This window comes from Osmerus eperlanus, chromosome 3, assembly GCF_963692335.1.
Source record: "Osmerus eperlanus chromosome 3, fOsmEpe2.1, whole genome shotgun sequence".
NCBI lineage: Eukaryota > Metazoa > Chordata > Actinopteri > Osmeriformes > Osmeridae > Osmerus > Osmerus eperlanus.
This window is the reverse complement of record NC_085020.1, coordinates 815,077-827,882: the sequence shown is the minus strand read 5'-3', so window position 1 is coordinate 827,882 and position 12,806 is coordinate 815,077. Positions and strand designations below refer to the sequence as shown.

General features: G+C 44.7%; 1 protein-coding gene across 1 annotated transcript; it reads right to left on the bottom strand.

Annotated features, from left to right (window-relative positions):
* Positions 1–8,754: 8,754 nt before the first annotated feature.
* lrrc3 (leucine rich repeat containing 3) lies at positions 8,755–11,861 on the bottom strand. Its single transcript, XM_062455474.1, has 3 exons — positions 11,489–11,861; positions 9,867–9,950; positions 8,755–9,660 (listed from the first exon to the last, which is right to left on the bottom strand). Exon 3 carries the CDS (start codon positions 9,573–9,575, stop codon positions 8,775–8,777), a length of 801 nt encoding a protein of 266 aa, XP_062311458.1. The 5' UTR covers positions 9,576–9,660; positions 9,867–9,950; positions 11,489–11,861; the 3' UTR covers positions 8,755–8,774.
* Between the last annotated feature and the right edge of the window lie 945 nt (positions 11,862–12,806).

The following is a 12,806-nucleotide window of genomic DNA, read 5'->3' as shown; positions in this document are numbered from 1 at the left end:
GCGACCAGCATTTTGCCTGTTGTGTAACAGCGTGGAGTTTATGAGGAGAAAAAAAGCATTTGAAAAAAACAAATTAGAAGTGGAGGGTGAGGGTCCTCCTCCCTACATGCATGCTTAGAAACATCTAAAGGCTGTTAGTGGTTGGTTTAGTGGTTGGTCCAAGTGGTCGTCATGCATGCACACACACATACTTGCCCAGCCGATCCTATAGCTACGTGCTTCGCTCACGAACAAGATAATGTAGTTCATCATGAAGCAAATATGATAATGCCTGGAAATTTTCAAAATCAAAGCACATAGCAGTGGCCTGCACACCCCCCTCAGATCTCTGGCCTCTTAGCTCCCTGTCCCCCGACGCGGCATTATGTTTGAACACGTGCACCAGAACACGCCCCAGCTACCACCGTCACCAGAAATACAATTCTGAGATGAAGAGATCTCACACATCACACAGCATCTGTGAGTGAGCAAGCACACAGTAATAGGACTGTGCGTTCGTGCAAACCACAGCTCTCTCCACAAAATAGAAAACTATCAAGCATTGATGTGGGTTCATGTAGTCAGCAACACATCAGTCACCACAATCTTACCAGATAATCATCTTATTTTTATTCCTGACTTCTGAAATGAAACATACAGTTTCTTTGCTATTTCAGGACTTGATATATTGTGATATATATGTATATAAACAAATTCTCAAGGGGAAGTAGTTATCAACAAGACCTTGTAGAAATTATAGCTGTAACATGTTAGATTTTGTCATGACAATTCCATGATTTCCATGAGGAGTAGGATGTAGGTTTATCTACACGCAGTTCCTCATATTAAAGAACCGGGACAAACTAAATTATGCCTGGCTTTCCAAAGCCAGCGGTGAAAGCAGGACATCTAAAAATAGCTCCTGTACCTGCACGGGCGGCGTTCAGGGTCTGAACCGGACAGGCAGGGCGGAGCTAAGAGGTGATCGGATGATAAATATTGAGGTCAATCAATACCACTGTCAAAGCAACACTTAAGAGTAATCACCACAATCTTGGAAGAGCAGGAAACTGAAATGACCGCCATTATCCCCCCAGGAATCTCCCCCCTCCCCTCCCCCCGGGCTGACAGGACACCGCATGTTGTGAATCGCTACCCTGACAGCGAGGGTCTTTGGCGTCCTGACCTCAGCAGAAGAAGCCTTTATCTGGTCAAAAAGGACCATAAAATTGATCCCACATATTGATTGATGAAGCCTTCGTTAAAGCTTAGTTAATCTGGCTTTACCTTACCTAGCGGATGTTAAAAACAAGAAATATGTTATCTGATGAGGCCTTCCACTGTTCCTGCGGGTTGAAAATCCATGACCCACAATCAAGATCAAAGCACTGTGGGATATGTTCGAAATGGTTACATTTGTTTGGGAATCGTAACACAGTATATTTCTTTATATAACAAAAATCATGTTGGTGTCTCTTGTGTGTAGTATCAGGATCAGGTTAGGGTCAATACAGTATTACACTTATAATGTTACTAGCCAACAAACATGACTTCACATAACAGAAAATGAATATAATAATATAATAAATGTGTTGATTTCTTACCTCTGGTCATATATAAATAAAATTTCTCGGTTTTCTCTGCTTGTTAAAACAAGCTTTCCCCCCCCGACAATCTTTTACATTGAAAATAAGTCCGACAATACCAACTTGGTGGAGGTAAATATATGCCGGTGGATTGCTGTTGGAAGAAGAGTATCAACATGCTCCTACCAACTGGCTGGTTCAGAAGAAGTCCTGCCGTGAGACAACAGACATTGTCAACTAAACCTGGTTATTGTACGCCACTTGCACAATCTAACATTAAAATAAAGGTCACAAATAATCACAAAGGTCACAAAATGAATGAACAAATAAATGAACTAGGTCAGACACCCCCTTGAGATGAGGACTGTGAGAACAATCTCACGACTCAGCAACACTTCTGCCTTCGCAGCCAAACATTCATCACTGAGGTGGAAAAGTACATTATTGGGTCTTGGATATGCTTGTCTTCAGGAAAAATATAAATGTGCCTTGAGAGAGTAGACCAGAGCTTTCTCATAATTTCCTTTTTTATGATGACAAGATAGATGGCTTTCTGTGACAAGCTGCGAAGAAATGTAACCTTTATTTATACATTACACATCCCTGTATCGACTTAACTAAATGTAAATACTAGAAACATATTCTGACTAAGATTAGTCTATAGGCCTAGATATAGGCTTGAATACCCTATGGACACTTTGTATGTGAGGTTGTGATGGGAGGTGTCTGCTTGATGGACGGTTTAAGAATGTTCTTTCCCCTTCACCTATACATCCTGGTTTGATTCTCCATGGTTACCACATGTAGAAACACTCAGGATGGATTGAAGCGAGCTGGGCTGGACTAGGCTGGGCTGGACCCAGCCTAGTCTAAACTAGACTGGGCTAGGCTGGGCTAGGCTGGGCTAGGTTTGGCTGGGCTGGGCTGGACCACAAGCAAAAATCACCTTAGAAGAGGGTTTACTTGAGGCAATGGACCAAATGAAATGAAAGGTCCATATCTTCCTTTTGAGTGCTACATCACATAGTTTAACCTGGTTCTGTACTCAATGTAGGACCCATAATCAGAGTCACAACATGAATTTTCAGATCTAAATATGTTTTTATTTTGAACCCTCCAGAAGATGGGCGCTACCTCTGAAATGCTTCGAGCACTGCACTTATCTACTTTACCTAATCATCCTCTCTACCATCCAATCTACTGCATATGCCAGTAGAATGTCTTTACCAATCCTCCCTTCACCCATACTCCCAATCCATCACTCCACCCTTCCCCCCATCACATCCCCCCACCCCATGGCTGTTACAAACCACAATAGGCTTCTTTCCTGTGCAACCATTTCATTTAGAATCTAAAATAAGTTTACAATAAACTGTACACCGTGAGGATCTTCTTTAGTGAAATATTTTACACCCGCAAACCCCCCCACAACGTGTAAAAACTCAGAGCATGAATAAATCGAATTGAAGCGTGACGCAGGAACAAAGAAACAACATACTAAACAAAGCTCAGGAAAGCACAGCCGTCAGAAGCTGACTGATGAGGCTCATATTTACAGATGTTGTCAATAGTTAGCACCAGTAGCAGAGCGCAAAGGCCTGCCTCTTCTGAAGGAGATTAATGGAGAATATTCCTGCTTTCCAGGAGAGGAGAGAGCAGAGCCCTGGGCTCTCCAGTGCTGGTCCTGGAGAGAGCAGAGCCCTGGGCTCTCTGCAGGCAGGGGCAGTGGCAGGGACAGGGACAGTGGCAGGGACAGTGGCAGGGACAGTGGCAGGGACAGTGGCAGGGAAGCGACTACCAAGAGAGAGCTTTACAAAAGAGCATAGGTCACTGATCATAACAACGAGATAGCCCCAAACATTGCGAGCAGCCAAAACATGAAGCATACATTGTGGAAAACCAAATAAGTGCCAAAGGGAAGAACCATAAGAGCATGCAGTTAAACAAGTTACAATTGAACAACATGAAACTCCCCACAAGAGTGCAAGAGTGTACCTAAAAAAACAATCAACAGTAAAATATTTCACAGCGAGTACAAGAATTTAAAACCGTTACAACTAACCAACAAGAGCAACAAGTCTCTCAATACGAGTCATTGTGATCCTGGAGGAAACTAACATCAGGTCCAGCCAAGCATTCCTAAGTACCGTTGTACTCCCGGAACAAGTGCGTCTTGAGCCTTTTCTTGAAGGTGGGCGAGACGGTCAGTGTCCCTGATGGAGGTGGGGAGACGGTCAGTGTCCCTGATGGAGGTGGGGAGACGGTCAGTGTCCCTGATGGAGGTGGGGAGACGGTCAGTGTCCCTGATGGAGGTGGGGAGACGGTCAGTGTCCCTGATGGAGGTGGGGAGACGGTCAGTGTCCCTGATGGAGGTGGGGAGACGGTCAGTGTCCCTGATGGAGGTGGGGAGTTGGCAGGGACCGTGGCAGCAACCGCTCCTAAACACACACTTCCGGGTGGCACCAGGATGTGTTGACAGACTATTTTCCATTGTGGTTCCATTTGGTAATTTGGTTAGAAATGAAAGCTTTTTCCACAAAAAAACATCAGAAGACAAAGTTAGCGGAGGTCAGTGCTGTCACAACCCTGGTACATAATGCAACAAACACTTAAAACCTCTTCATGCTATTTATGTATGCCTTTATGCTAACTTTATGCTGGATTGATGTAAGCATGAGGTGCTTCAACTCTCAATCAGTGAGGAATTGCTGTATAAATTACAGTTAATAATACATGCTTAGTGGCATACCCAGTCTCATACAATGGCTCTTCTACATTATAATGAATTTACCTTGTAGTATTACAAAACAGGCTCTGTGCTGTGGGATGTGAGTTTTGAAGTAATTGGTTCAAAAGGATTTATTTATATTGAAGTGGCTGGCTCACTGATCCTTTGTTTGGCTTAACCGAGTTCATTATTAGGATTTTAATGTTTTTTGCGGCAGACTAATGAAATCTGTTGCACTGAAGCTGAACAATGTTTAGACATTACAGTACCAAAGTATTTTGGTATATTGATGAAGGAAAGTGAACACAGTCCACATCAAGAGTTGGAAATTCCCTTGCAAATCTAAACTGGATCTGGTAACACCTACAGCAACTAGACAGGATGAATGTGGGAAACACATTGCAATGTGTATGGTTTGTAGCCCTCTCTAATGCCACATTATCACAGCTGTGCATCACCACATAAAGACAAGGCAGCGCTCCAGTCAGCTAAAGGTCAACACACGTCAGTGTTCCCTAGACAGGAGTACTGGAGGGACAACAGGGTCTTAAATGTGGAAGGAAGGATTCCACTGTCTCAATAATATGCACCTCTCTCTCCTGCCTGAGTAGAACAACCAGGAGGGGGTCTCTAAACACAGTGACATTTCCCTTTTTGTCTGGAGAGAAAAGGCCTTTAATGGAGTGGTAATGATACTGTGATGAACAGATGCTGCTAAAGGCTAACAGGCAGCGCTATTGAAGAAGAGGCAGCAAAAGAATGGGTACATCCTCCTGTGTACTCCATGTTGGACGCTAATTGGTGGAAATTAACAAATAATCCTGCTCAATGTAGGAGCCAATACTAGACAACATGACAGAGATGGGAAACGGAGGCCAAGGAAGCAATCAGTCAAAGTGGCTCCAGCAAAAGAGGAGAACATCTCACACAAACACACTGAGGTTTTGAAACACACATTTGTTTGTTTAGTACAATTTCTTTGATCATACACGTATAGGGAAGAGGCGTAAAAAAGAACGATTCTGGCTAATCATTGACAGATGTGTCTCATGTGTTCTGTCTCAGAATCTGATCTATTAACCATCCTTATCTTTTAGAACAAAGGAATAGTACATTAAATTAAGCACATATTGTGAGTAGTTGCAAAACATAAAGTTCCTAACACAAGAAGGTGTTACGTACTGCAGAGTCAACATTACAGTGATGTTTGGATGTAATTACTCGTGTATGACTATAGATCACATGTTGAATGATTCTCAGTTGGCACACAGAGGATTTATTGACATAAATAAACTAGGAATGTAGTCTGTAAAAATCAATCGACTGCACATAGATTCATATTTGACTGCGGTTTGCCCTAGACACAACTGTCTGAACAGAGGAACAATGTGGGTATCCAACAACCCTCACAAGCTTCAGTTGGGTTGAAAGATTAAGGGTTCGTTTCAGGGCTCCTCAGCAAGGCCATTAGTCTTGAGGACGTTTCGGTCCCCAAAAGTTTGGATCAGCAATCTAAACGTTATCTTAGTAATGAGTCTCTTATTGATCTTTGGAAACCATACTCAAGCTATGAGCCAAATCCACAAGGGACAAACACCCCCAAGGGAATAGCTTTGTGGGCACTTTACAAAAATTGTAAATGCATGGTGTGTACCAGCTCTCAATATAGTGATACATAATGGATGTTCTATCATGAAAACCCTTGTCACCACAAAACAATGAGTCCTGAATCTAACCTCTGGAACACCCCAGTAAAACAAATGAGATTTTTGGTGCTCTGTTTCCAGTTCAGCAGGGCGTTTCATGCACCCCCAGACCAGATTATGATAGTTCTTCCACACAATAAGTATAGTCCAGACAGCACAGGGCGTTAAAATACATCTCGGAACACAATCACTCTGTCACAGAAAAACACATTCAGTAAAGGGACATTAGTCCAAAGTGCATTGTTCTGTAAAATAACCTTTATTTTCAAATGCTGGTATAATTTCCATTTTGACTTTGAAAAATGTAGGTAACATCCTACAGATTCTACATCCTGAAGACTGATATACAAAGAGATGATATTGAACAGTGAGTTCTATAACCAACCCAACCCTCAAAAAAAGCCCTTTCAATTGTGTAAGAAACACAGATCCCAAATTGTTTGAGCTTTTAGATTTAACGGAAACTAACAAAGGACACCTAGACAACATAGAAGTAACACAATCTACCGTCCTTAACACTGTTCGCTCCATATTACCATCATTTACAATCAGGGCTAGACTGGGTCCGAAAATCGACCCTGGCATTTTTGGGTTAAGGCTAATTTTTGTACATTTTGCGGCATCCGCCTGTGGATTTCTTTTTGCTTTTTCTCTCTAAGCTTTTCTGCGCCTCCTTTGCGCTATCGTTTCTCAATTTTTATCGATGCTAAACTTTAACGATGACAAACCATGTTAGGCATTAGCCAACAGCTCGTGTCTTCTTGGATTTGATTGGGTCAGGCGAGTGCCAATTAAGGACATTAACCAATGGGCCGCTGTCAGTTCTCAATGCGCCGGCCCGACCAAAAACAAAAACAAAACAATGGGCCGCTGTCAGTTCTCTATGGGCTGGCCCGACCAAAAACAAAACAAAAAACAATGGGCCGCGGTCAGTTCTCTATGGGCTGGCCCGACCAAAAAAATAGAATGCCAGATGGCCAGTCCAGCCCTGTCTACAATACACAATGTACCACAGTTACACATTTTACAATTGAAAACACTGAATAAGTTGACAAAGAACATTTACACAAACACTCATCAACTGAAATTCAATTTCTACATTATTGGTTGTAGAAATTCTGAATTTCAAACTGACCTATAGTTCCATCTCTAGTCACCTCTTCCACAGATATGAAACAACAGGCACGCTAATTGTTGTCATGTTTACTGAATCATGCTCGCTGTCTCCTGCGTAGTTTTGGCTGCCCGGCAATGAGAGCCATTCTGTGAATGGACCAGAGATCACTTTGTGTAGACCACCTCAACGCACAGTGAAAAGGTTTGACTGTAAAATAGGCACTTGGCCATGCATAAATCTACTTTAGCAAACCCTTTTGTTTTCCATCAATTCTTAAAGTAAAGACCAGGATCCGGTCAAATTACCAATGCTTCAATAGCAAGTAAAATATAAGGATTGTGATTCAATGATCAAACAAGTTTATCCTTTTTTATATTAAATCCCTGCCTGGGCCAGAAACATATAGCTGGAGAGTTCCAGTGTTGTGATATTAAATCCCTGTTACTCTAACAACATTCCCTCACTCACATCTGTTTGTGTTTCATCTAGTGTAGAGGGCAATACATGCCCCATTGAGTTTTCCTATTGACTCCTGTCTGAATCTAAGCAAGAAAAAACATATTTATGAGTACAGAAGTTAAGACTTAAGCAAGTCTGGAAAATAACTAATGAACTTCTCGGATTCACCCCCTGCTCACTGTCTATGGCTCTGAGGTCCTTCACCCCCTGCTCACTGGCTGTTGCTCTGAGGTCCCTCCCCCCCTGCTCACTGGCTGTTGCTCTGAGGCCCCTCCCCCCCTGCTCACTGGCTGTTGCTCTGAGGTCCCTCCCCCCCTGCTCACTGGTTGTGGCTCTGAGGTCCCTCCCCCCCTGCTCACTGGCTGTTGCTCTGAGGTCCCTCCCCCCCTGCTCACTGGCTGTTGCTCTGAGGTCCCTCCCCCCCTGCTCACTGGCTGTTGCTCTGAGGTCCCTCCCCCCCTGCTCACTGGCTGTTGCTCTGAGGTCCCCCCTCCCCTGCTCACTGGCTGTTGCTCTGAGGTCCCCCCTCCCCTGCTCACTGGCTGTTGCTCTGAGGTCCCTCCCCCCCTGCTCACTGGTTGTGGCTCTGAGGTCCCTCCCCCCCTGCTCACTGGCTGTTGCTCTGAGGTCCCTCCCCCCCTGCTCACTGGCTGTTGCTCTGAGGTCCCTCCCCCCCTGCTCACTGGTTGTGGCTCTGAGGTCCCTCCCCCCCTGCTCACTGGCTGTTGCTCTGAGGTCCCTCCCCCCCTGCTCACTGGCTGTTGCTCTGAGGTCCCTCCCCCCCTGCTCACTGGCTGTTGCTCTGAGGTCCCTCCCCCCCTGCTCACTGGCTGTTGCTCTGAGGTCCCCCCTCCCCTGCTCACTGGCTGTTGCTCTGAGGTCCCCCCTCCCCTGCTCACTGGCTGTTGCTCTGAGGTCCCTCCCCCCCTGCTCACTGGTTGTGGCTCTGAGGTCCCTCCCCCCCTGCTCACTGGCTGTTGCTCTGAGGTCCCTCCCCCCCTGCTCACTGGCTGTTGCTCTGAGGTCCCTCCCCCCCTGCTCACTGGCTGTTGCTCTGAGGTCCCTCCCCCCCTGCTCACTGGCTGTTGCTCTGAGGTCCCTCCCCCCCTGCTCACTGGTTGTGGCTCTGAGGTCCCTCCCCCCCTGCTCACTGGTTGTGGCTCTGAGGTCCCCCCCCCCGAGCCTCCATGGCTGGGCTGCTAGAGCCCGGTGCTGATAGTGTCCAGGTCCTTGCTGATCTGGGAGCTGCTGGGCAGGGACTTGAGGTACTCCAGGTGCCTCCTCGCATCCTCCTGGTTGTGTCGCACGTAGTAGATGACGTACGCGATCACCATGGCGAACCAGCCGAACATGGTGACGAACATGGCCACGTCCGTGGTCTTGTGGTGGAAGTTGCAGAAGTTGATGCCCGAGTCCAGGACCTGAATGACGGGCTTCCCTGCGTGCTCGTCCTGCACGGCCGTGTGGCAGCTCACCTCGTTCACCGTGTCTGGGTCCAGCCTCAGCTCCCGCAGCACCTCCTGCAGGGAGCACTCGCAGTGCCACGGGTTGTTGGAAAGGTTGATTTTGGCCCGAAGCCTGGCGAAGGCCTCCTTGGGGACGCTGCGGATGCGGTTGTTGGCGAGGTCCAGGACCCGCAGGCTGTCCGCCACGCCCTGGAAGGCCCCGGCGTCGACGCTCTCGATGGCGTTGTTGGACAGGTCCACCTCCTGAAGGCCATGGAGGTCCTTGAAGGCCTGGTTGGGGATCTTGGTGATGTGGTTGGAGGCCAGCAGCAGGACCGCGGTGTCCCTGGGAAGGTCTGAGGGGATCTCGTCCAGGTTGCGAGACACACACTGCACTACGGCCAAGCCGTTCTTCTCTGCGCAGTTGCAGTTCTTGGGACAGGCAGTCGCGGGGCTGCTGATGAATACCATTCCCAAGTGTAGCGCCCACAGCAGGGCGGAGGTGGCTGCTGTGAGGGGATTCCTGGGCATGTTAGGCCCCATGCGCTTCCACATATTCAGCTATGTGGTCCAACTGGCCCTGTCATGCAACAGCAGTCATGTCCTTGACTGCCTCACACATCGTCGTGGGGTGGTTATGCTTTGAAACCACAGAGACAAGATTGTTTTCATTACCTCACCAGACCAAAAGGTTATTATTTCATTATTCCATTGAGTGAATCAGCTGTAGTTCCAACTGTAGCTGTTTTTGAAGGGAACTTCAAGTGGTCTATTGAGGAGAATTCCAAAAAGAACTCGAAGCAATTTGCCACAACATATACATGAGAATGGTTAGGTAAGGAGTACCTCAAATGTGTGTTGTTTGAAACTTTAACCAGTTGACTGTTAGCTTCAGGACATAGAAGAGGAACCTTCATACCATGTCGAAAACTGAAAGTGTAAAGACAAAAATACAAGTCAAATTCATTGAAATACTGGTTCTCTGTAGCTGCAAGTTGTGGTAGCAGGGCTACAAGAAAAGATATGTAAAATTATCAAACATTTCTCTTCGCAAAAGACAAATTAACTTATGAAGTATATTTTCATTTTCCTGAAAAATCCTCTTAGCTCCTGGAAAACCAGATCAAATGACAGACACAAGCATTGTCTTCAGTCTCGGATTCATTATTGCAATAGGCCTAAATTATGTGTGTAGACACAGTTTAGATGCAGACAGTTTAGAAATTAAATTCAGTGGTCCTTCATTCCTAGCCTAGCCTATGTGATGATGCCCTTTCATAACCAAATCATTTGGGATTCCATGGAATACCATGACTTAAACTATTCTAGTCTTATGGTACTTAAGAAATCAATACATGACATTTGCACTGCATCACATGATATTTCCACAAAGCCGACAACAGTCCTACATTAAACTAACTAGTAAGGATACTAATAACTTCAGAACTAAATGGACTGCATTTATATAGCGCTTTTCTACCTTAGCGGTACTCAAAGCGCTTTACAATGTTTGCCTCTCATTCACCCATTCATACTCTCAATCACACATACCGACGGCAGCGAGCTACCATGCAAGGCGCCGGCCTGCCCATCGGGAGCAACTTGGGGTTCAGAGTCTTGCTCAAGGATACTTCGGCACATGGCCTGGGAGGAGTCGGGGATCGAACCGCCAACCTTGCGATTAACAGACAACCCTCTCTACCCCCTGAGCCACAGCCGCCCCGAAAACAACGTAGTTTGTTTCAGTATATTTTAAGTGCACTATAGATATGCTCCCTCTTGTGGTCTTGCTGGGTCCACAACAACAGCAACCTTATCGAGATTAAGGTCATACCCCTTATACAAAGGGAGCATCGGCAACTGATATTTTGAGTTTTTATCAAGAAGTTACGAGTCATCCTGTCACTCGATGAATACGCACACGCACTGAAGATTCAGCTAGAATTAGATAATCCATTGATCCTTCCGTTGAAAACTTCTCAATAATGGGGAGTGGACGGTAGTATATTAAATTCGTAAGGGCAATTTGTTCATGATGCATAGCCTATACTAACCATTTGCAACTGTGACAAAGGTAAGATTATTATTCATTCATTCTAATGTGAAAACAAAGGTTTTTAATGATATAAGTGATAACACAAGTGATAAAAAAAAAAATTAGTGACAAAATCTCACCAGTGCCAATAGGCTACTGATACCAAATGAGTTCTGATGTCTCATACCGGGTCATTTTGACAGTTTCACATTTTCACACGACAAGACAACGTATCCAATAAATCAACGTATGTAATATGCCTTTAAAATGCAAATTTTCAGTTACATTATAGCAGTGCATTTTTCCAAATCTTTATCTTTGAACTTACTATTAATACATCGGTTAAATGGCTCATTTACCATGGTGATAAAACAAAATCTGAAGAGAAAATAATGAGACATACTAGCGCAAAATGTCCTGTAGGTTATCCTACCTTTGTAGATGGCATGTGTCCGAGATTTCGGATCACGCTGTAAAAGAATAAAAATAACACATTGCGGTTGTAAATCCTTGGGTGATAAAACCTAAAACCAAGACACTTCTAGTGTTCATCGCGTCGTTGCCTTTGTGCTATTTACATATCCAATGATGTATTTTTATTGAAAACTTTATCCAGACTTCCGCTCAGAACGCAAAAACTACTCTATGTGGAAAAGTTTTCTGAATTCCCCCGAACATTATTCTGTTATCTTGCTTGAAGTGAGGGGCATTTATTAAATGTCAAAGTTTTGACACTGTCTCCAAGTTATCGTGTAGACATGAATGACTACACCATTCTGAGGCGCTGTGCAACCCCACGTAGTAGGTGACCGTCTATCTGGAGCAGAGACGAGAGATGCACTTGTTGGTTTTCCAGTCAGTCGAGCGGCTGATTCCAAAAGGAGAGATGCGTAAGGAGAGATGCGGTCGTTTGCCAAGATTTCACATTCTCCTCCCCGACACAAAAGCGTGCCTGCCTACATTAAATACGCAACTGTGAAGGCGCCGAGGTATAGCTTCAAGCGCCGTAAAACATGCCGCCCTATGTATTCTTCTCAGTCATTTGCAAAATTAGTTGTTATGTGTAGAGCCAGTAGAGGTGTTCAAAATATTAGCTGTCATAGTCCTCGACCACATGATTCAGTTGATACATTTTTTTATCATTGTAAATAAAAGCAACTGCAGATCCATGGATGTAGGTTTAGCATAACAAAAAAAATGCAGAACGTTAGACATCAACACATCTGAAGAAATTGTAATGAGATTAAATTACTATAAAAAAATCCTTTTGTTTTGCATACTAACTGAAACGGCAATAAAGTTGATAGCAGAGCTATATTATTATTAATGTTCTCTGTATTAAACTGAAAGGATTAACTTTCACTTCTGCCAGCATTTCAATATAGAAGTGTCATAATAAAATGCTCTCCGTCATCACAAGCTGCCTAACTGATTTATTAAATGGCTACAAAATAAGATGAAAACTAATGCATCACAGTCTATAACTGATAATGGAGCTTTACAGTCTGAAATTGTTTGTTCTGCTCTTTTGTAAAACAAATGGAGAATTGCATTTTCGTAACAAATCGTAAAGTTTTAGCACACCACATGTCACATCTTCTAGACAGCCTCCTGAACCCCATCTCTCTCTCCAGAAGTCCCCAGGGCAACATTAACCCCACCTCTCTCTCCAGAAGTCCCCAGGGCAACATGAACCCCATCTCTCTCTCCAGAAGTCCCCAGGGCAACATTAACCCCACCTCTCTCTCCAG